Source organism: Pongo pygmaeus, chromosome 7 (assembly GCF_028885625.2).
Source record: "Pongo pygmaeus isolate AG05252 chromosome 7, NHGRI_mPonPyg2-v2.0_pri, whole genome shotgun sequence".
Taxonomy (NCBI): domain Eukaryota; kingdom Metazoa; phylum Chordata; class Mammalia; order Primates; family Hominidae; genus Pongo; species Pongo pygmaeus.
Window position 1 is genome coordinate 57766820 of NC_072380.2, and position 24042 is coordinate 57790861.

Sequence of the window (24042 nt, forward strand, 5' to 3'; positions counted from 1 at the left end):
ACATGTCATTCCCCGATCAAAACCTTTCATTGTCTTCTTCCCACTGCGTTACAGATAAACTTCAGACTGCTTACAATCCCCAACAGCACCCGATGTGGCATGGTCCCTGCCTGCCTCTCTGGGACAGAGCACATAACTTTTCCTTTCTCATTAATTCCAATCCTAATAGGCCAATGACTTTCTCTTCTTGAACATGCCAGCCTCACTCCCTGCCTTAGAGCACTTGTGCTTGCTGCTCCACTTCCTGGAAAGCTCTCTCTAGATTTTTGTCATAGTGCTTTCTTCTTATCATTCAGTCTCAATTCATGTATCACCTCAAAGAAGCTTTTCCTAAGCCCTCAGCCCCTCTACCAGATCACATGGTATTGTTCCCATCAAAGAACTTACCATGCACCATTTATTTATTTGTTTATTGTCTACCTCTCCCACCCCACCAATCCTGAGGTTTGACCCAGACTTTCTCTATCTGCATTTCCTATCTCAACCCAGAAACATGGATCCTGCCCTCCCTCACTCTCAAACCCACCAAACGACAAATGCCACTAAAGCTGCCACTGCCAGCCAGCCAGCCTCCACCTGCACTCTCATTTATTGCCTGGAACTTTCCCCAAAAGTTTCCTCCAAAGCTCCCCTTAGCCACTCCTGCTTCCATCCAATCTGTTCTCAAACACTAGTTGAATTATTTTTGAAATGCAAATATCACCACTTCCCAATGCAAAGCCTTTCAGTGGCTTCCCATTGCACTTAGAATCACCTTCATAAACCTTACCAGGACTTACCTCAGTAAGATCAGGCCCTTCCCAGCCTCTCCAACTTTGCCTCTGACAACTCTCCCCTTCATTCTCCATGCTCTAACTACACTGTTAAAGGCCATACTGTTTTTCAAATGTGTGAGCCTCCTTCCCAACCCACATCCTCACACATGATTTTATGCAAAACCACTGCTGTCTCCCCACTTGACCTGGTTCCCTCCCCTTCATCCAAACCAGGTTTTAAGTTAAACCAGGTTTAACTTAAAACGGATGCCTATCCCACAGGGCAGCATTTTCTGACCTCAAATATGTGTGAGGCTGCACTCCTTTCAGGGTAAGCATCAGTAAGCTGTGTAAAGATTAGGAGCATGGTTGATTCTCAATGAATTCTTACTGAGTGAAAGAATGAATGAATATATAAGCCAATGAAATAAGAAGCAATCATCCCTCCTTGGCCTCCTGAAGTGCTGGGATTACAGGCACGAGCCACTGCACCCAACCTTGGAATTGTACACTGTTCTTTAATATGCATTCCAGACTATTTCTTATTTCATTGACAGAGTCTGGCCATCTTGCCTAGGCTGGTCTGAAACTCCTGGGCTGGGAATACAGGCATGAGCCACTGCACCCACCCTTGGAATTGTATACTGTTCTTTAATATGCATTCAAGGAGTTTCAGACCAGCCTAGGCAAGATGGCCAGACTCTGTCTCTACAAAAAATAAAAAATAATTACCCAGATGTGGTGGTGCCCACCTGTGGTCCCAGTTGCTCTGGAGGCTAAGGTGGGAGGATCCCTTGAACCCAGGGGGTCAAAGCTAGAGTGAGCCATGTTTGTACCATGGCACTCTAGACTGGGCAACAGATCGAGAGCCGATCTCAAAGAAAAAGAAAGAAAAAAGAAAATCTATTCCAAGCTTTATCCACAAAGCTTTATCTTTCAATGCTGGTGCTGGTCATAGTTTCTTTGTTAGATTCTCTCATTTAAAAAAAAAAAAAAAAAAAATATATATATATATATATATATATATATATATATATACACACACTGTCCGGGCACGGTGGCTCACGCCTGTAATCCTAGCACTTTGGGAGTCCGAGGCAGACAGATCACCTGAGGTTGGGAGTTCGAGACCAGCCTGACCAACATGGAGAAACCCTGTCTCTACTAAAAATACAAAATTAGCCAGGCATGGTGGCGCATGCCTGTAATCCCAGCTACTCGGGAGGCTGAGGCAGGAGAAGCACTTGAACCCAGGAGGCGGAGGTTGCAGTGAGCTGAGATCACACCATCGCACTGTAGCCTGTGCAACAAGAGCAAAACTCTGTCTCAAAAAAAAAAAAAAATACTGTTTGTTTAAAGCATGCATAAAAATATATGTCTTGAAATATACTTAAAAATTCCAAGATACTTCCGATTTGTGTAATATTCACCTGGAGGACTCATACTTAGGTGTCTTAACATGAATTGAGTCTCCAAGGTCTCCATGTGAAACAAAAGAAGGGAAAATAATTATCTGGAATGTTGTAAGTTGTACCTAAGTTTTTTAATAAGTGAAATTTGCATTACAAATTTTTTCCATTCATAAATACATAAGTGAACCAAAGGTTTTGGTCCTTTCCTTCACTGGTTTGCTTTAAAATAAATAAAAAAATAAAAGATAATGATTTATTGCATAACAACAACAAAAAAAGTCTTTATCTACAAAAATGGCCCTTGATCTGCAGGTAAGGACTCTGAGCCTCTGACATATGTCAGGATGACCCTTTTCAGGAAACGACTTGCCAGCTGGCAGAAAACCTAAGCCTCTCTGAGGATGTAGTACTTTCAAGTTTATTAAAGTACACGGTGTAACCACACACAGCATTGACCAATTTTCCTGAGTTGCTAAGGAAAATGAGAGACCAGTGATCCAAAGCAACCAGTAATTAGTCCCGAGGGCACTTTTGACATTTAGAACATGTTATATTCAAAACATAAAACTTTATACAAATTCAGCAGTCCCACTTTCAACTTTCTTGACATAGTTTGTCCACCATCATAAAAAACTTTGTCACATAATTGTACATTTAATTAACAGTTTTATTATCTTGACTCATTTTAAAAGAGTATGGGACCATAGTATTAGAGTGGGTGTGGGGGAGTGGGCACTGGATTTGCAGATCATTTGGTAATATCCTCATTATTTGGATGAAGAAACTGAAGTCAAGACAAGTAAAGTGATTGTCCCAAACTCACAAAAATGGCTCTTACAAGTAGAACTCCTACTTTTTTCTAAGATAAATTTGTAACTAATTAAAAATAATATATATTCAAAAAAAAAAAAAACCTTTGTATGTACATTTTATTTCTCTACCCTGAGGACAGAGAAGGTTCCATACCCTAAAGCTACTTGGCTTCAAACACAAGTGATTTAGTGGCAAAGCAAATGTTTTGGAGGATAACCTTAAAGGGCAGAGGTACATGTCAATGGAAGAGTGAAACTGGAAAAAAGTTCTGATTGTTGGATTTCTCTGAACAGCAGGGCTTTATGGGGCATCTAAACTCTACAGCTCAGTAACCATGAGAACATGAAGAAAAATTGCACTTGCCTGATAACTTAGCTCTGTCTTGCCTAGGCAACTCAGAAACCAAATTATTTTCACGTGAATAGTATTGATTGAGTCATATAATTCACTTTCATCTCATGGTAAATTAGGTGTTAGTAATATTTAATCATATTAAACTTGAAGCTTATTATGCTTTGTTCTTTAACCAGAGGATTAAAAGAAGTAGAGCATTTTTTTAATCCAGATCCTCCACAGAGTATTATTAGTGAATACAATTATAAGGAAAAAGGAGTAGGAACAACTCAATGAATGCTTTATTGTGTTATGATTTACCAATAAGCTGAATAAGAGATTTTTATTTTATACCTGTAAGTATAGAGTTTAGAAGAGTTTGTCTTTTTTTTTCCTCAGTGAAACTTTGCCATTTACCTATTTAAATATTACCTATTTAATGTGGTCTTTACATATTAGTGGATATTTGTATCTGGATGAAATATGACCACATTTGGACATAAGACAAATGTTTCTTTCTCTCTCTTCTCACTGGCCTTTCAGTAGAGAGAAGCAATTTGTAATTTGCTATCAGACAGATCTAGATTTAAACCTGTCTCAATGCTTCCTAGCTGGATAAATTACTTAATCTCTCCAGCAACCAGTTTACTCATTTCTAAAATGGGAACATATAACCCTAAGCTCTCAGGGTTGGTTTAAGGCTTAGGAGGGCAACATTTGAAGCTCTCATATTCATAAACTCTCATATTGAATGATTAAAGCAATTTCAGACACTAAGATACCTAATTGGCTCAGGATCTATTTGGAATCAGTAAAGTTGTCTCTGTACCCCTTAAATCCCACCATGCAGGAAAACGGTGAATCACAGATATGTCTGATGGCTTACCTCTGCAGCATAGCTCACTCCATCTACTATGTGCTCGGAGCCATGATCATCAGCAGACCCACAGTGAAGATGAAACTGCCGTAACCTGTAGCTTCCAGTGAGAGGACCACCACGCAGAACTAAACAACAACATGTTTTATATTGTTAGCCAGAAAAAAATATTTACATAAGCTGCTCAAACCACAACATCTCCCTGAATTACTCCATACATTCATGTCCTCCAAGGAATTTTTTACAAATGTGTCATTTGCTTTGCTGTCAAGAATACCACTTTTAAATATCTGTAGATTGAAAATAGAACATTTTTAAAAGCTTAAAGCATCCACAATACAGATTTTTATGGAACACTTGGGAAATCATAACAGACATACTGGTTAGAAAGGCATAGAAATTAGGACTTCTGAAAGGTAAAGAATGCTTGTGTTTACCTGAGGATACGTCAGCCTGTCTGAATAAGGATGTGACACGCAGAGCGGTCCAGTTTGAGCTTGGTAGAGCAGTGCAGCATTGTGGTTAGGGCACAGGCTTCAGCAATTAGAAGGCCTACACTCATGCTCTCTTTCCCTAATTATGTGATCTTGAACAAACTCTAACTTCTTTTTTTTTTTCTTGAGACAAGGTCTTGCCCTGTTGCCCAAGCTGATGCAATCACGGCTCATTGCAACCTCTAACTTCTGGGTTCAAGTTATCCTCCCACTTTAGCCTCCCAAGTAGCTAGAACTACAGGTGTGCACCACTACACCCAGCTAATATGTTTTTTTTTTTTTTTTTTTTTTGTAGAGAAAGGGTCTCACTATGTTATCCAGGCTGGTCTCAAACTCCTGGTCTCAAGCGATCCTCCCAAAGTGCTAAGATTACAGGCATGAGCTACCACACCTGGCCACAAACCCTAACTTCTAGGCTTTATCTTCCAAGTGTAAAAACAAGATAGTAATAGGATCTCATCCTAATGCTGTCATTAAAAAAGAAGAAAAATTGAACACAAAGCACTTATTACTACCCGACACACAGTCATCACAATCAACACAGTTTTTTACTGTAAAAACAGGCAAAGCAAGCACACCTTTTGTCCTTAAATTCTATATTCTTGGGGAAATGTGAAATATAGGACAAAAATAATTTTTCAAAAATCTGTCATATCTTTGTCACTTTGACAAAGTACATTTGAGTAATTTCCTCAGTAAATATGATCTCTAAAACTATGACAATAAATCATATCTTAAGTATATAGAAAAGCTTCTTAATAGAAAACATAGTCCTAAATTGTCTCATCCTAATTAATCTTTATTGGGCATGTTTAAAGCATATGGGAGAATCAGGAAGCACTGGAAGCTAAATATACCATAAGCATTATTAAATTTCCATGAACAGTCCTGGCATGGTGGCTCACACCTGTAATCCCAGTAATTTGGGAAGCCAAGGAGGGAGGATCGCTTGAGCCCAGGAGTTCAAGACCAGCCTGGGCAACATAGCAAGACCCCATCTTATTATTTACATATGTATTTATATTTATATACATTTAATATGTATACATTTAATATAAATATATTTTATATATTTGATATTTAATATCTGTATATAGAGATATTATATATACATATTTTGGCTGGGTGTGGTGGTTCACACCTGTAATCCCAGCACTTTGGGAGGCTGAGGCAGGTGGATCACTTGAGGTCAGGAGTCTGAGACCAGCCTGGCCAACACAGTGAAACCCTGTCTCTACAAAAAGAAAAAAAAAATACAAAAATTAGCCAAAAGTGCTCACTTGAACCCAGAAAGCAGAGGTTGCAGTGTTTTGGGGTTTGGTTTTTTTTTTTTTTTGAGACAAGGTCTCTCTCTGTTGCCCAGGCTAGAGTACAGTGGGGCTCAAACTCGCAGCCTCAATTAATCCTCCCACATCAGCCTCCCCAGCAGCTGGGACTACGGGCGCACACAGCTACGTCCAGCTAGTTGTATTTTTTTTTGCAGTGATGGGGTTTCATCATATTGCCCAGGCTGGTCTCAAACTCCTGGTCTCAAGTGATCCTCCTGCCTCAGCCTCGCAAATTGCTGGGATTACAGGTGTGAGCCACCATACCAGCCTTAAATTTGACTGTTTAAAAATTTTGGTAATTTGCTAACCCTAGCCATTTTCCTAAACTACACTGTAGTCAGCTGTCTTGAATGACAAGCAAGCTGGCAACAGGATCTGTTTGCTCACGCATTTACTCTCTGCCAATTAGGATACAAATTCCTCTAAGGCAGAAACTGTTTTGGTCCCCTGTATCTCCAGTGCCCAGAGAGTACTTGAATCAATTAATATTACCAAGATAAAATAAGAGACATCACCTGTTAAAGCACTCTTACACAAATTTTAGTTTGTAGGGATGCTACTGAAGTTACCTGGGAATCACTAAAAACTAAGTTCTTAGGACTAGTGGACCTGAGAATAATCACTTTATGGTAAACTTGTTCTCTGAAGTAAAGATACATGAACAGCACATCTGCAATTTGCTTGGAATCTAGAGAAACAAGAGCCAAGAGCACAAATCTGCCAGGATTATACCGAGAGAAAGACAGAGAGGGAGAGAGAGAGAGAGAAACCAAAGGACATAGATGTTCCCACTCAGTAGGACCATGCATTATTTAGGGAGCCAGAAGAACCTTCATTAAATCTGGCTTATTTTACTCAGAGCATATACACACCAAGCTACTCTCTCATTCAACAATTATTAAGAGCTTACGATGGGCTAGCAATTATTCAATACTAAATATTCAATGATAAACAAGTTTCTCCTTATCCTTAAGAAACTTAGTCTAGTGAAGGAAACAAATAATCATAATAGAGCTTTATATAATTGTCACATTGTCATAGGTTACCAATTCATTTCCTAGCTATCTTGGCTCCTGGGGGGATTATACACCTATGGTATGTCCACCTACTAAATCTTTTTCTGTTTGTTGTTTGTTTTTGTTTTTGTTTTAAGAATATATAGCGTAAGATCTTTTGAATAATTTGTTTGACTTCAGGCAGTTACCTAGAACTAGATAATGGAAGCATGACTGAGAAATTGGCATTTTCTAGAGATAAAAATTAAAGAACAATCACTGAATTCATCAAGTTACTGCTCTTCCTAGCAGGACTTTCTTAATCAGAATACAACTTTCTTTTTGATATCTTTTTAAAATTTCAGCACACGTGTTTTATCCACAAAAAGAACACACACCATTATTGTTAGTAGTAGTAGTTACTCATTGTTATTGAGCGCCTACTATAATCCAAGAACTATTTCATTTATAAAATACAAAAATTAGTACCACATATTTTTTAAAAATAAACGTTCCAGCAATGAATAATGCTTAACTATTTAAGTGGTAAATGGTAAATATTAATTGATTTCTGGTGGTTTGTAATTTTATTGAGAGTTAATCTATGTATGCTAAGGTACCCTAATGCTATGTCATGGTATTTTCCATGTCTTTCCATCATACAAGTGTTGTTTTTTTTTTTTTTTTTTTTTTTTGTAACTTAAACACACATGTATTGAGCACCTACCATGTGCCAGGCACCATGCTAGGTAGGTAAGTAAGACATAGTTGTTGCTCATAGAGAGCTTTAGCTAAATGGAAAGACAGAGAAGCCAACTAGCAGTTACAACATAATTTGGAGAGTTCTGTGTTAGGAAAACTCCAGGATGCCCTGGGAGCCATAGCAAGGGTGGTAGGGCCTCAGGTGAGGTTCCCAAAGCAGCGAGATACTGTTTGAGTCCAGAAAGACCAGAAGCTCAGGTGAGAACAGCCTTGTCTTTCTTCTTCAAACTACTATTTCCCCTGTATATTACAGCCAACTGGAAGTCTTCCTGAAGAATTTCATGAGCCAGGCATGGCACAGTGACTCATGCCTATAATCCCAGCACTTTGGAAGGCCAAGGCAGGTGGATTACTTGAGGCCAGGAGTTCGAGACCAACTTGACCAACATGGCGAAACCCTGTCTCTACTAAAAATGCCAGGAGTTCGAGACCAGCTTGACCAACATGGTGAAACCCTGTCTCTACTAAAAATACAAAAAATTAGTTGGGCATGGTGACATGCGCCTGTAATCCCAGCTACTCAGGAGGCTGAGGTGGGAGAATCACTTGAACCCAGGAGGCAGAGGTTGTAGTGAGCTGAGATTGCACCACTGCACTCTAGCCTGGGTGACAGAGTGAGACCTTGTCTTAAAAAAAAAAAAAAAAAAAAAATTCATGAGCTAGGCATGGTAGTGTGCGACCGAGTGGGGAGAAGCAGTGGAGCCCAGGAGTTCTGGGCTTCAGTGAGTTATGGCTGGGCAGCTGCATTCCAGCCTGGGAACAAAGCAAGTGAAGAAAAGAAAGAGAGAGAGAGAGAAGCAGAAGGAGGAGGAAGGAGGGAAGGAGGAAGGAAGGGAAAAATTTCACATCCACCTCCTCCCTTTTGCTCCCTTTTGAAAGGATTTTTGGGTAGTACTCTAAAGGTTTAACTACGGAGCATGGATGTGTCCAGCCAAACACTCCCTCCAAGGACTATGAGGAAGATTTCATGCCTGTGGTTTATTGACATGCCTGAGGTGGGATTCAGGGTTAATCCTGGTCAAAAATGGCTTCTTTACAAAATGGAAACTGTTTTATTCAAATTAATGTGGTTTGCTACAGAAAGTATCTTTGTGTTTTTTATAGTTTACCAAAAATCAAAAAAAAAAAAAAAAAACCAGCAAAAACTTGTTTAACTATGGTGATTTCTTCTTTTTAACTGATTTAATCTCCCAAGTCACCATGAAACAATCTCTTTTGGTTTATCTTGAGAAAAAAAGAATAAGAATCATGACCCATATTTACATAGCTACTGTCTTAGAGGACTACAAACTACTTTATGGATATTTTCAATTAATCCTGGTAATTTTATTGTGAACTAGATAGGAAAAGGATCTTCATTTAAAAGAAAGAGCACACACTACTGATGACTAAGTGTCAAATCCGGAAACATAAATTGATTTCACTGATTAACCCGAAGTAGAAGGAAAATGACAGGAAGAGAAAAACAGAAGAGAGAGAGAGAAACCTGGGTTCTCACAAAGCAAAGTAGAGTAGAAAATTTTTACACTATGAATGTCTGCATTTATAAAAAATATACTTAAGGTTTTAGATGAAGTAAAATGTCATCATTTCTCATTCTTCAATGAGGAATGAGTAGCTTTACTTTTTTTTTTTTGAGATGGAATCTTGCTCTGTTGCCCAGGCTGGAGTGCAGTGGTATGATCTTGGCTCACTGCAATCTGCACCTCCTGGGTTCCAGCCATTCTCCTACCTCAGCCTCCTGAGTACCTGGGATTACAGGTGTGTGTCACCACTCCTGGCTAATTTTTGTATTTTAGTAGAGACAGGGTTTCACCATGTTGGCCAGGCTGGTCTCGAACTCTTGACCTCAGGTGATCTGCCCACCTCGGCCTCCGAAAGTGCTGGGATTACAGATGTGAGCCACCACACGAGGCCTTATTTTTTTATTTATTTATCTTTTTATTTTCTGAGACAGCTTCACTTTTTAAATGTTTGACATATTGTAAACAGTAACAAACTACACTTATGGGTGGTATAAACTTTGTATTTAGAAGACTTGGACACCTTCACAATATATCTATTACATTAACCACAAGAGATGGGGTCTCCCTATGTTGCCCAGCTGCCCTCAAACTCCTGGGCTTAACTAATCATCCTCCTTCCTCAGTAGTGGGGTCTACCAGTGTGTGTCAGCATGCCTGACTTAACCATTTTTATTAACATAGATTCACAAAACCGAGGGGTTGAAAGAAATATAGTTGAACATGTATATAAAAGGCCAGGTCCCTCCTTACTTGGCATTTCCTCCAAAAAGTTGAAAATACCATCTATTTATTTGTCTTTATGCATTTTTTACAATGCTTTGATGAAAATGTACTACTTAGGCCAGTGTGGTGGCTCCCAGCACTTTGAGAGACCGAGGCAGGTGGATCCGTTGAGCCCAGGAGGTCAAGATCAGCCTGGGCAATATGGCAAAACCTTTTCTCTATGAAAAATACAAAAATTAGCTGGGCACGGGAGCACTTGCCTGTGGTCTCAACTACTCAGGAGGCTGAGGCAGGAGGATTGCTTGAGCCCAGGAGGTCAAGGCTGCAGTGAGCCATGATTGCACCACTGCACTCCAGCCTAGGCAGCAGAGTGAGACCTTGTCTCAAAAAAAAAAATAAACAAATAAATAAATAAATAAGAAAAAAAAAAGCCGGGCGCAGTGGCTCACACCTGTAATCCCAGCACTTTGGGAGGCCGAGGCGGGCGAATTACCTGAGGTCAGGAGTTCGAGACCAGCCTGATTAACATGGAGAAACCCCGTCTCTACTAAAAATACAAAATTAGCTGGACATGGTGGCGCATGCCTGTAATCCCAGCTACTTGGGGGGCGAAGGCAGGAGAATTGCTTGAACCCGGAAGGCACAGGTTGCGATGAGCCAAGATTGTGCCATTGCACTCCAGCCTGGGCAACAAGAGTGAAACTCCGTCTCAAAAAAAAAGAAAAAAATCTTACCACTTTTATGAATTTGACAAATATGAAGAAGAAATGTGGTTGGGCTTATAATTTTTACTAACAATAAGGCTTTACATAAATACAAGATATTACTACTAATCTAAATCTAGGCTCAATTAATAAGTAAAAACTTTCTTTCAATTAAGGAGTTTTAAAAATTAACTATATTTTTTCATTAATATAGCAAATACAGCATCATCCTGATCTTAGATTAAAAATAAAAACAATCTGTCAGAGGCCCGAAAAAGTGTTTCCAAACATGATTCTCTCTAATATTTTATCTCATCTTACATTTAAACTTGATACCTTGGGCAGAATCTCTGCTTGGGCAGTAGATAGTCTGAAGAAGGATTAAACATTCATTTCAAGGAAATGTTTTTTCATCACTTACTTAATAAATTAACAAATAATCTATGAGTCCATTATTTATTCACGGTGTGAAAGACACTATCCCAAGAACTAATCATTAAATGAAATGATTACATGTTCTAGAAAAAAGTACTAATAGGGAATATACAGTAAAAAAGTTTCATGCATTTATTTTTTTTAAAAAATTAAGCTTCTACTTTCCCTCCCTTCAACATCCATTGTTAGCAGAATGGTACATAAATTACGATACAAGCATAGCTAATACAATTCAACTTTTAAAATTATTTTATTTTTATTTTTATCTTTGGAGACAGGATCTTGCTCTGTCACCCAGGCTGAGTCCAGTGGTGCTATCATGGCTCATTGCAGGCTTGACCTTCTGAAGTCAAGCAATCCTCCTGCCTCAGCCTCCAGAGTAGCTGGGACTACAGGCACACCCCACCATGCCTGATTAATGTTTTATTTTTTGTAGAGATAAGTTCTCACTATGTTGCCCAAGCTGGTCTTGAACTCCTGGACATAAGCAATCCTCCCACCTCAGCCTCTCAAAGTGCTGGGATTATACATGTGAGCCACCACACCCGGCTGCAGTTTAGCTTTTTAAACAAGATATATTTTAATCTGGAAAGATGTCTATAAAATATTTTTAAACGGGAAAAAATTTCAGAGTAATATAGCATTATTCCAAATGTATTTTTAATAAGAAAATGCAAAACAAGGATGATACACATGTATGTATACATAACTAAGCACCGAAATATTATGGAAGAAATAACATTAGTTACTTCAGGAGAGATTGTGGGAAGAAAGAGACATTAATATTTGTCATATGTTCCCATATTGTTTTATTTACTATGAGTGGATATTACTTTGGCAATTAAAGTAACAGAATAAGATTTTTTTTAAACTAACCTTTTTCTATTAAAGCATGTACTAAATGGCATTATAGGTTTGCAAATAATGCTAAAATAATTATGGCTAAAACTTTGCAGAAACAAATCATGAAATATCTATAAAAACTATTAAACTTCAATATTTTTATAATGGTAAATGCTAAGTGAAGTTATCATAACAAGCTAAGGTCAATTTTAAATTATCATGCAACATATCCTTTTCCAAATACTCTTTATTATTTTAAGTTAAGATTATCTGAAGGTTCAAATATATAACAAGATATCTTAATTCACACGAAGAAAAAATATGCTTCAATTTGACAAATTCCAGGTCTAGCAAAAGCAAAACATGAAAGATTAGAGAGTGTATTCTGGGCGCGGTGGCTCACGCCTGTAATCCCAGCACTTTGGGAGGCCGAGGCAGGCACATCACGAGGTCAGGAGATCAAGACCATCCTGGCCAACATGGTGAAACCCTGTCTCTACTAAAAATACAAAAAAAGTAGCTGGGCATAGTGGCGTGCGCCTGTAATCCCAGTTACTCGGGAGGCTGAGGCAGGAGAATCGCTTGAACTTAGGAGGAGGAGGTTGCAATAAGCCGAGATCGCGCCACTACACTTCAGCCTGGCGACAGAGCGAGCCTCCGTCTCAAAAAAAGAAAAAAAGAAAAAAAAAAAAAGAGTGTAGTCTAATCATTCAAATCCTTCACCCACCACCACACACACAAAAAAAGAAAAGCCAACCTGATTTGTTCTCTGTGTCATCAAAGTCAATATTGAAGGAATGGCCGCTGTTGCTGATGATTTTAGCTGACCTTGGGTCATACTTGATACTAAGTGGTCGGAGGGAAGAGTCATATTCCACTTCTTTGGTTTTAATCTCAATCGGAGATTGCTGATCACCATCAGCAGTAGGGAAAAATTCCTTCCAGTGAATACGACCTTCAATACATAGGACCAAAAGAAAAGGATTAAATAAGTTCTTTCTTCAACAAACATACATTGAGTATAACGCACTGTGCTTGAAATTGAAGAAAACACAAAGATTAATAAAATGAGATTCTTGTCTTCAGGACCTTGGCATCTAATTGTTTTTTTTACAAGATTAGTTGTTTTTATTATAGATGTGGGAAACTCTTGGTGTGCCTTAAGTCATGTTCAGAATTAAAGTAACGCTTGTAGACAAAAGAGTCTGTAAATTTTATAAAGTACTCTCCAAAGGTAACCTTCTACCAAACTAAAAACAATAATACAATTTATCATTGAAAACAATGACATTCAGTCTCAGCTCCAAGAATGAGCTGTTGCTCCAGAGTTCAAGTTTGCAGACTGGAAGAGTCAAAAAAAGCTGGGAAAGCCATAAAGCAAAGAAAGGGTGTCATTCTTAAAGATGCTGTGCTTACTTCTTTATTCTTCCTTCTATCACTCAGTGCTATCTTCTAGTGTCACTCAGGCCTCCACTCAATTACTTGTGATGTGCAACAGGCATACCAAGGAAACATACAAATTTTTCACCTGGGATAATCCAAATAAAATGGCTGCACTGTGTCAGGAAACGTAATATTGTTGATTATCTGCAGTGGAGTCAGATTGTAATTTATTTCTCTGTTTCTTCATTTCAGAAGGTTCTTCTATGGTTATTTTGCCAATGTTACATTTGAATTTCAACACAAGAGAAAGGTGTCATCCTGGTCCTCTATTCAAAACGTCAAAATCGTATCAATTTCACAAATCAGACATGTTAGGGAAATTGAAACGAGCCAATCAGCTGACAGTTCCCTTTTCAATCCTCTTCACTTCTTTGGAAGACTCTATAAAGTCTTGCCTCTCAAAATCAGCAGCAAAGCTGTAGTTTCATGTAAGTTCCACGTCATTCTACAGATGTGAGTCACTTTATAGGTTATAGGTTCTTATTCTCTCTACTATTCCTGAAATTTATACAGCTATCACCACCTACACTGGGCTACTGACTAAGGTTTACCCACCTACTTTGCTAACCAATCTTTCACTAAAAATTAAGTACTAATTAAAACATCATAGCATGACAATTAATTAAACATGGTACTAATGCAACCAAAAACATTTTAAAATGATAAAATTTAGAGTGATATTTAAAGAAATGCAATATATCACAATCATCAACAAACATTAAAGCATAAAATTCTAAATGTTTTTTATTTTTTTTGAGACAGGTTCTTGCTCTGTTGCCCAGGCTGGAATGCAGAGGTGTGATCTCAGCTCACTGCAGCCTCAACTTCCCAAACTCAAACAATCCTTCCACCTCAGCCTCCCAAGAAGCTAAGAGTACAGGTGTGCACCACCACACCCAGCTACTTTTATAAAAAAATTTTTTTTTTTGTTGAAAGGCTCACTATAGGCTGGTCTCAAACTCATGGGCTCAAGTGACCTGCATGTCTCAGCTTCCTGAACTGTTGGGATTACAGGCATGAGCCACCATGCCTGGCCCAAACTCTAAATCTAATACTGCTTACTATGCCTCATTTTTGCAAAAGAGAACTCACACATACATACATTCTTTCATATATCCTTCAGGCACAAAAAGTCATAGCATAAATATATAACTACACACTCAGCTTAAAAGATGTCATCTGACAAACTGGACTTCAAAGCCACTTGAGCATCAAAAGTCCTTGCTTAGAATGTATTACAGAAAAAGCCTTGTTTATTCAATACTTTTACCATCTTTCTGAGTACTTTTTCTATATATAACCTAGATCTTTTTTCCCCCTTAATTCAGAAAAAGCCTTCTATTTCACTGCCACCAAGTAAGAGTTAACCTAACAAAAATTCAATTTCAAATACGCAATGCATGTGTCACAACATGCAGGTGACATTCTTCCAATCAATAGAGTTGCTTTCTTCTCCTAATTGCTTTGCTCTCCTATTTCCAGTCATTTATAAACAGAACTATTTTTAAAAGAAGTCAAACCAAAATAAAATAAAAGTAATAATACTTTGTATCACATTCCCAATATTATCTAGTAACTACCATAGTCAGTTCAGTACCCTGCCTCTTAAAGAGGTCCCCTTTTTCAATCTTTCCAAAAAAAATTTCCTCCTCCTCCTCCTCCTCCTTGTCCCCCCCATGACCCTGCAGGCTAGTCTGGAACTCCTGGCCTCAGGCAGTCCTCCCATCTCAGTCTTTTGAGTAGCTAGGATTACAGGTGGAAGCCACCAGAATTCTTTTATTTATTTATTTTTTTTTGAGACGGAGTTTCGCTCTTGTTGCCCAGGCTGGAGCGCAATGGCGTGATCTCGGCTCACTGCAACCTCTGCCTCCCAGGTTCAAGCAATTCTCCTGCCTCAGCCCCCCAAGTAGCTGGGATTACAGGCACGTGCCACCACGCCCAGCTAATTTTGTATTTTTAGTAGAAACGAGATTTCTCCATGTTGGTCAGGCTAGTCTTGGATTTCCAATCTCAGGTGATCCACCCACCTTGGCCTCCCAAAGTGCTGGGATTACAGGCATGAGCCACCGCACCCGGCCAGCATAATTCTTAATTAGAGATATGTGGTGGTTGCTCAACTGATTTAGGAACTTTTAAATACCTACAGTGATATACACTTTTCAGTGATGTCACATTCCCTAAACTAAACATAATAAAGTAGTCAAAGGTTAGGGGAAGAATCCTAAGTTATTTGTGAAGGCAGTACCCTTTCAGGGCTTCAAGTCTTGATGTTTCGTTTTATCAGTGTTGCTATTCCCAGCTTAAGTTTCCTTTTATCTGCTCAGTCACCGGTTTTACCAATGTTTGTGGCTCACGCCTGTAATTCCAGTACTTTGGGAGGCCAAGGCAGGTGGATCACTTGAAGTCTGGAGTTCTAGACCAGCCAGGCCAACATGACGAAACCTTGTCTCTACTAAAAAGTCAAAAATTAGCCAGGCATGGTGGCTCGTGCCTATAATCCCAGCTACTTGGTGGGGCTGAGGCTGGAGAATCGCTTGAACCCAAGAGATGGAGATGGCAGTGAGCCAAGATAGTGCCACTGCACTCCAGCCTGGGCAACAGGGCAAGACTCATCTCAAAAACAATAAAGAAACAAACAAAAAACTTGCCTGGTTAGTAGATAATACATTTCCAATAGGATTTTCCCAATCTTTCTCTGAAGACCAGACCTTTAAGTAAGGATGTTGTATTCAGAGAGAGATTGCATCTAAAAGAAGGGAATGGCTAATTCCTAACAGAACAATTCCTAACAGAAATACAAAATCACTCCTTATTAATGGCTTTGCTAAGATGAATTTTTAAAATTCCTGAAATAAGCTTCATTCAGGCGAATAATTTCTAACCTACTAAAGAGTAATCAATATCCATTGATTGAAATACCCTTCTTCTTCCTAACTACCATAAAGGTGCAGTTGGGACTCAATGACTATTAAATAACTCTAATAAAAACGACTTCAGCAGAGAGGGAAATGAAAAAAGATTTGTCATATTTTCCCCCTAAACATTCACTGGAAATTAGCAAAATGTAAGATTATAATTATGGCCTTAATCAAGAAGAAATCTGACTATATACCTTTTATTATTAAAGTTATAAATGTCACCTGCTCCCATTTTTAAACTAGCATGTTTAAAAACAGGCTACAATTAGAAATTAAACAGGTTACAATTAGAAATGGAATTTTTCTGTTAGTTTGTGAAATTAAACTTTCTATAAAATTTGACCATTCTATACTGTTTAATCATGTACATGCTAATAGAAGGAAAGTATTATTATTCACAGCCTTAATTTTTTTCTTTATTATGTATTTACTTCTTAAATTGACAAAAATTGTATATATTTATGTGTACAACATGATGTTTTGAAATATATGCACATTGAGGAATGGCTAAACCAAGCCTTAATTTTGACAGTTATTCACTATAAGGCTTTTTGGTGTCACTGCGATTATTTCAAATAATGATTATTTAAACAATCAGTTCAGTTTAACGTAGGAACAAGAAAAAATGTTTTACTTTTGATGATGTGTGATATACAAGAAGAAAAGTGTATGTCATTATTATTTATCCTATTAATACATTTCTATCAATGAATTATAATTTCAGTAATCCTTTGCTCACCCTGCAAGGATGAGCGTGGAAAGAGAAGAAGAGTGGAGAAGTGGCCCACAATGTAACTTCATTTCCCAGCGAGAACCTGAACCCTTACTAAAGTCCCCATTAGTAGTCAGCCAACTGCAAATTACTGTGGGAATATTTACAGTAACAGCTATTAGGAAACATGCAGTATTTTGTTTGCCACGAAGCCAACTTAATCTTCAGTGTCACAATGCAAGCTAAGATTTCCTAAATATATTTTCAAAGATTTTCTATGATTTGTTTCTCCTAAGTGAATAGTGAGCTTAAAAGACTGAAAGCGAACTTGTCCTTATTTCATTAAAGTGTGTCATCAGACTTCTAATCTCCAAGCCTGTAATTGATAAGTGGCTGTTACTAGGCAAAGTCCTTGGCTTTTCAGATGAAGGTGAACGCACACGTATGAACACTTGGGAGTTTGGGGAATCCTGATAGAGATAACACACACCATCGCTCACATCCACTACCAACAACCCGTCTACCCTGACAAGACTGCTCTCTGCTGCCTGCACTGGGCTCCGAGTTGTGCTGCTTAGTTTAAAGAGGAACCGAAAAGTTTCTCAATGTGCGAGCCCAGTGTGTGGTCGGCGAGCGCAGGGGCGTCGCGCTAGTCCTCTCGCCCCCCGCACAAAGCCCGCCTTGGATCAGGAAAAGGCTCTCACCGTTGTGCTCGCGGTATCCCCAGCTGAGCCTCAACATCGTCCCTCGGGGTGGAAGGCAGGGGAAGATGTGACTGAGCAGCGAGAGAGCGGAGGGAGCGGGGAGGGGCCCGGGAGGGAGCCTGCTGGGGCGGGACCGCGGGGCGCCGGCTGCCGGAGTGCGAGACCGTGAACCCGGCCCGGGGCGCTCCCGCCTGCGTCCTCCAGGCGGCAGAGGGGTGCGGGGAAGGCGCCCGCGCCGCTGGCTGAGTCCTAGGCGCGAGTCGTTCATAGTTTGGACTCGGTAATGAGATATTTGAGTTAGAGAGAGAGAGAGACGGAGAGAGAAAGGTTTCCGGGGGGAATCTCCTGCCTTCTGAGAAGGAGTCACTCGGGAGAGGAAAGTGTCGCCTAGAGGGCTTCCAGGAAGTAAATGAGTCACCAGAGCCTGGAACTGCCAGGCTGGGAGGTGGGGATCCCCGTGGAGGCGCAGAAGAGGTCGGTGATGGTCCTGGCAGTGGTGATTACAAATACAAAACAATAATGACGATGGTAATCACCACCATTGAAAAATAACTACTTATTAAGGGCTTATCGTGGGCGAGGGTCTTAGCTAAGACTTTTACCCACGTCTTCTCATTAGATCCTCTCAGCATTTCCTCGAGAAACACGTGGCTAAAGAGACACTAGGTAACCTGCCCCAGGTCGCACAGCTAAAGCGGGCGGGGTCGCTGTTAGAGAGGACCGGCTCCCCGTCCTGGGCTGCCTCCATTACCCATTCATCCTTTCCTTGCCTCTTCCTCTCACTCTGCAGGCTTGTGGCTTGGTGAGTGAGGAAACCAAAACCAGCTGTTGAGATTTGGTCCCAAAATTGTGCTGACTTCCTGACCCCGCAAGAAAGGTTTTCAGGACATCTTTTCTGGATGCTTGGTGGGCTTGTTACCCAAGGACTGGAATCAGAACTAGCCGCAGAGCCTTGAATTTCTGGCCTGGAGTCGTGAGTGTTCTGGGTTCAAAGTGAAAAATAAAAATCATGTACATGAACCACTTTCTACCTCCTTGTCTCGGGTCAACTACCTCATATTTTATAAATCCAAGCAACCTCTTTGTAAGGAACCTAGTAAACCCATTTTCAGTAACTTGGATGATTTGGTATGTCAAGATGAATAATGTTCTTAACGTTCTAAGTAAATATTAGTTCTCGATACCCAATAATAGTGGTTACATGAATGGATGAATGACTGAATAGATCAAAATTGTTAAAGAAATTTGGGTCGGTGGTTTTCAAATACTTCCCAAATTGTTACTTTTATTGCTTGGGTACACAGTTTGTAACCACCCAATGGGTTTACCTTGCCCGCTGTCAAGACACAGCTGATTTATCAAGACAGGGGAATTGCAATACATAAAGGGTAATTCATGTAGAGCCGGCTGTGCAGAAGACTGGAGTTTTATTATTACACAAATCAGTCTCTGCAAGCATTGGGGATCAAAGTTTTTAAGGACAATTTGGTGGGTGGGGGAGAGCCAGCAAGTCAGGAGACCTGATTGTTTGGGTCAGAGGTGAAATCACAGGGACGCAAAGCAGTCTTGCACTAAGTCAGTTCCTGGGGGGGGCCATGGGATCAGATGAGCCAGTTTATCGAGCTGGGTGGTGCCTGCTGATCCATCAAGTGCAGGGTCTGCAACATATCTCAAGCACTGGTCTTAGGCTTTACAATAGTGATGTTATTCCCAGGAGCAATTTGGGGAGGGTCAGAATCATACAGCCTTCAGCTGTGTAACTCCTAAACCATAATTTCTAATCTTTTGACTAATTTTTTAGTCCTACAAAGGCGGTCTAGTCCCCTGGCAAGAAGGTTTGTTTTGGGAAAGGGCTGTTATTGTCTTTGTTCTAAACTATAAACTATGTTCCTCCTCAAAGTTAGTTCAGCCTATGCCTAGGAATGAATAAGGACAGCTTGGAAGTTAGAAATAAGATGGAATTGGTTAGGTCTGATCTCTTTCACTGTCTCAATTATAATTTTGCAGTAGTGGTTTCAAGTTCCTTCTTGTTTAAATTCATAGCGCAGTCTATATAATTTTCTAAAACAGCAACCTAAGTATTGGCACAATCAAATTACCTTTCATAGGAAACTAGTTAGATCATCTGTAGAGCATCCATCATTCAATGGACTTCTTTTTTTTTTTGAGATGGAATTTCACTCTTGTTGCCCAGGCTGGAGTGCAATGGTGCAAACTCGGCTTACTGCAACCTCCACCTCCTGGGTTCAAGCGATTCTCCTGCCTCAGCCTCCAGAGAAGCTGGGATTACAAGCATGCGTTACTACTCCTGGCTAATTTTTGTATTTTTAGTAGAGATGGGGTTTCACCATGTTGGTCAGGCTGGTCTCCAACTCCTGACCTGAGGTGATCCACCGGCCTTGACCTCCCAAAGTGCTGGGATTACAGATGTGAGCCACCGCACCCAGCGGTGCGCACTATTGTCCATTTATAAAAAGAATGAAGATCTCCATGAGCAGAGCAGATGTAAAGTGAGTCCTGGGATGTATTGAGGTTGTGGGGGTGGGGGAAGCAAAAGAACAAAAGAATGTATATAATAGACTGCATGTTTAAGAAAAAAATAGAAATAAGAACCTGCACACATATTTTCAGATTTTTACCAAAAAAGTAGAGAATAAGCCATAAATTAATAAAAATAGTTCCTTGTAGAGGATGAGTGTGAATGGACTGGAAGTGTCAGAGGCAATGGAACCACAGCAACTCCATTCAAACCTTATTATATGCTAATTATAATGCATTCACATGCTAAAAGACACTCCCACCAGCCCTATGACAGTTTACAAATACCATGACAACATTTGGAAATTACCCTATATGATCTAAAAGTGGGAGGAGCCCTCAGTTCTAGGAAATCCCCACCCATTTCCCAGAAAACTCATGAATAATCCACCCCTTGTTTAGCATGTAATCAAGAAATAACCATAAAAGTAGACAACCAGTTGCCCTTAGGGCCACTCTGTCGATGGAATAGCCATTCTTTTGTTTCTTTTTTTTTTTTTTTTTGAGATGGAGTCTCTGGAGAGGAGTGGCATGATCTCAGCTCACTGCAACCTCCGCCTCCTAGGTTCAAGCGATTTTTCTGCCTCAGCCTCCTGAGTAGCTGGGACTATAGGTGCACACCACCACGCCCGGCTAATTTTTGTATTTTTAGTAGAGATGGGGTTTCACCATGTTGGCCAGGCTGGTCTCGAACTCTTGACCTTGTGATGTGCCCACCTCGGCCTCCCAAAATGCTGGGATTACAGGTGTGAGCCACCGGCCCCTTTTGTTTCTTTACTTCTCTAATAAACCTGCCTTTACTTTATTCTTTGGAATCGACCCAAATTCTTTCTTGCATGAGATCCAAGAACCCTCTCTTGGGGTCTGGATTGGGACCTCTTTCCAATAACAGAGGGATAGGGATGAGTGAAACTTCTCAGTGTATCTTTTTGACTTTTAATCATAAATGCTGTTAAATTAACTTTAGCCTAAAGCTGCCTCCTTACATATTTTAGTTCAGCTTAAAGTTTTCTCTGTATATAGTGAACTCTAACCTAATTAGATGTGTAAATAGACTGCAGCCCACTCTTGTGCCAATCACTGAGTGTTGGCCAATCAAAGGCAGCCAACTGTTCAAACCCTGTTCAACTGAGGAAAACTTTAAGCTGTAACCAAACCAGCTGTCTGTACCTGACTTCCATTTTCTGTCCATCACTTTCCTTTCTCTGTCCATCAATCTAACCACACAGAAGGGCAGGAGTCTCTCTGAACCTATTCTGATTGGAGATGCTGCCCAATTTGCAAATTGTTCTTTGCACAATTAAACTCTTTTCAATTTAATTTGGCTAAGATTTTTCTTTTAACATTGTTCTGCATTTTAAAAAAATAAAATTAAATCAAAGAGAATAAAAAATCAAACCCTGAAATTGAATTCAAACAGAAACAATTAAAATCAATTGTATATTGAATTGATAATGTAACCATAAAGAAAAAGTTAAATAGCATTCGAAGATAGTACTTTTGCTGTATATCCTTACTAGGACATATAACATATTAAGAAGAAATGCAAGAAAATCTTGAACATTACTAGTAGGTTTATTTTTGGTAGGATATTGGTGTTATGCTTCTGAAACCATTTTTTATTGGTTTGTTTGTTTGTTTGTTGAGATGTTGTTTCGCTCTGCCACCCAGGCTGGTGTGCAATGGTGTGACCTTGGCTCACTGCAAACTCCACCTCCCAGTTCAAGCGATTCTCCTGCCTCAGCCTCCCAAATAGCTGGGATTACAGGCGCCCGCCCTCCTGCCCTGGTAATTTTGTGTTTTTAGTGGAGATGGGGCTTAACCATGTTGGCCAGGCTGGTCTGGAACTCCTGACAAGTGATCCACCAACTTCAGCCTCCCAAAGTGCTGGGATTACAGGCATGAGCCATTGTGCCTGGCTGGAAACCACTTGTGTGAAAATCGTAAGATAGAGCAAATGAACAAATATATTGATAATCTCTGGAAGCATGATTTTCATTCTGGTTTATACAAAAATAGGAAATGACAGAAGCTAAGTAATAAACCTGTGGTGTTGCATTTGAACACTCTCTTCACTGAAAGATCCCCAAAACAATAATATCCCAATAATAATGAAGCTAATAAACCTTAAAATCTATTGCCCTTCACTGAGGAACCACTTCTAAAGCCATATACTAATTTTATATTTGTAACTTTACGTTCCTTTTCTTTAAAAAAAAAAAAGTCCCAAAATTATAGTAGCTTCAGGCTCTACAAATCTGAATCTACCCCTTGCTATGAGACACTGAAACTGCCCAATGGGTTCATCTTGCCCATTGCCTAGGCAGAACTAATTATTGATCAAGACAGGGGAATTGCAAGAGAGCCAGCTAAATGAGTGACTGGAGATTTTTTGTTTGGTTGGTTTTTTGAGACAGGGTCTTATTCTGTCACCTAGGCTGGAGTGGAGTGGTGCAATCATGGCTCACTGCAGCCTCCACCTCTCAGGCTCAAGCATCCTCCTGCCTCAGCCTCCCACATAGCTGGGATTGCAGGCATGTGCCATCATGTCTGGCTAACTTTTTTTTTTGTAGCAGGGAGAGACAGGGTCTCACTGTGTTGCCCAGGCTGGTGTCAAACTCCTGGGCTCAAGCAATCCTCCTTCCTTAGCCTCCTCCCAAAGTGCTGAAATTATAGGTGTGAGCCACCATGCCCTACTCAAAGTTTTATTATTACACAAATCAGCCTCCCACCAAATTCCAAGGTTAGGGTTTTTCAAGAATAGTTTGGCAGGCAGGGGGCTAGGGAATTGGTGATGCTGATTGGTTGGAAATGCAATTATAGGGGTGTAGAAAATGGTCCTCATGAGCTGAGTCCACTTTGGGTGGGGGCCACAGAGGAGTTGCTGGTCTGGGTGGGGCCATCTGGTCATCCTAAATGCAAATGCCTGAAAAAACATCTCAAAAGGTCAATCTTAGGTTCTACAATAGTGATGTTATTTATGGGAGTAATTGGGGAAGTTGCAAATGTTGTGAGCTCCAGAGCAAATAGCTTTGGGAAGGGTTATTACCATTGAAATTATAAACTAAATTTCTCCCAAAGTTAGCTTGGTTCACACACAGAAATGATCAAGGACAGTTTGGAGATGAAAGGCAAGATGAAGTTGGTTAGGTCAGACCTCTTTCACTGTTATAATTTTCTCACTATTATGATTTTTGCAAAGGTAATTTAAACACTAGCACTCAGATCTTGTTTCCTAAACACCATTCCCCATTCGAAGGAACCAGAGCTACTTGGAGAAGTGACTAGTTTTGTTAGCAGCTGCAAACCTGTACAGGTCTACAGCAACCTCAATTCTTGCCTCCTCAGAAGAAAGAATTTGACCAAGGGGCATAGGGCAGAATGAAACACCAAGACAAGTTTTAGAGCAGGAATGAAAGTTCACTAACAAGTTTAGAGGGAAAAAAGGAAGTAAAGTACACCTGGAAGATGGCCAAGCCAGCAACTTGAGAGATTGAAGTGCACTGTTTGACCTTTGACTTGGGGTCTTATACATTGGCATGCTTCTGGGGTCTTGCAATCCTTCTTCCCTGATTCTTCTTTGAGGTGGCTGTCCATAGGCATAGTGGACTGCCAGCACTTGAAAGGGGCTGTATGCCCAGTGTGTTTACCAAAATTGTGCACATGCTCACTTGAGGGGTTTTTCCCTTACCAGTTGAGTGTTCCTAGAGGAAGGTCATATACCAGT

The 24042-nt window shown here is 40.0% G+C and overlaps 1 protein-coding gene across 1 annotated transcript in view; it reads right to left on the reverse strand.

The window, feature by feature from the left end:
* Positions 1–18188, reverse strand: part of LOC129042606 (carbonic anhydrase 13-like) — a 38440-nt gene extending 20252 nt beyond the window's left edge. Inside the window, exons 1-3 of the mRNA XM_063668748.1 lie at positions 17778–18188; positions 12758–12955; positions 4200–4318 (exon numbers count right to left, since the gene is read on the reverse strand). Coding sequence (XP_063524818.1) covers positions 4200–4318; positions 12758–12955; positions 17778–18045 — 585 coding nt within the window. The 5' untranslated portion in view covers positions 18046–18188. The remainder of the gene's footprint in view (positions 1–4199; positions 4319–12757; positions 12956–17777) is intronic.
* Between the last annotated feature and the right edge of the window lie 5854 nt (positions 18189–24042).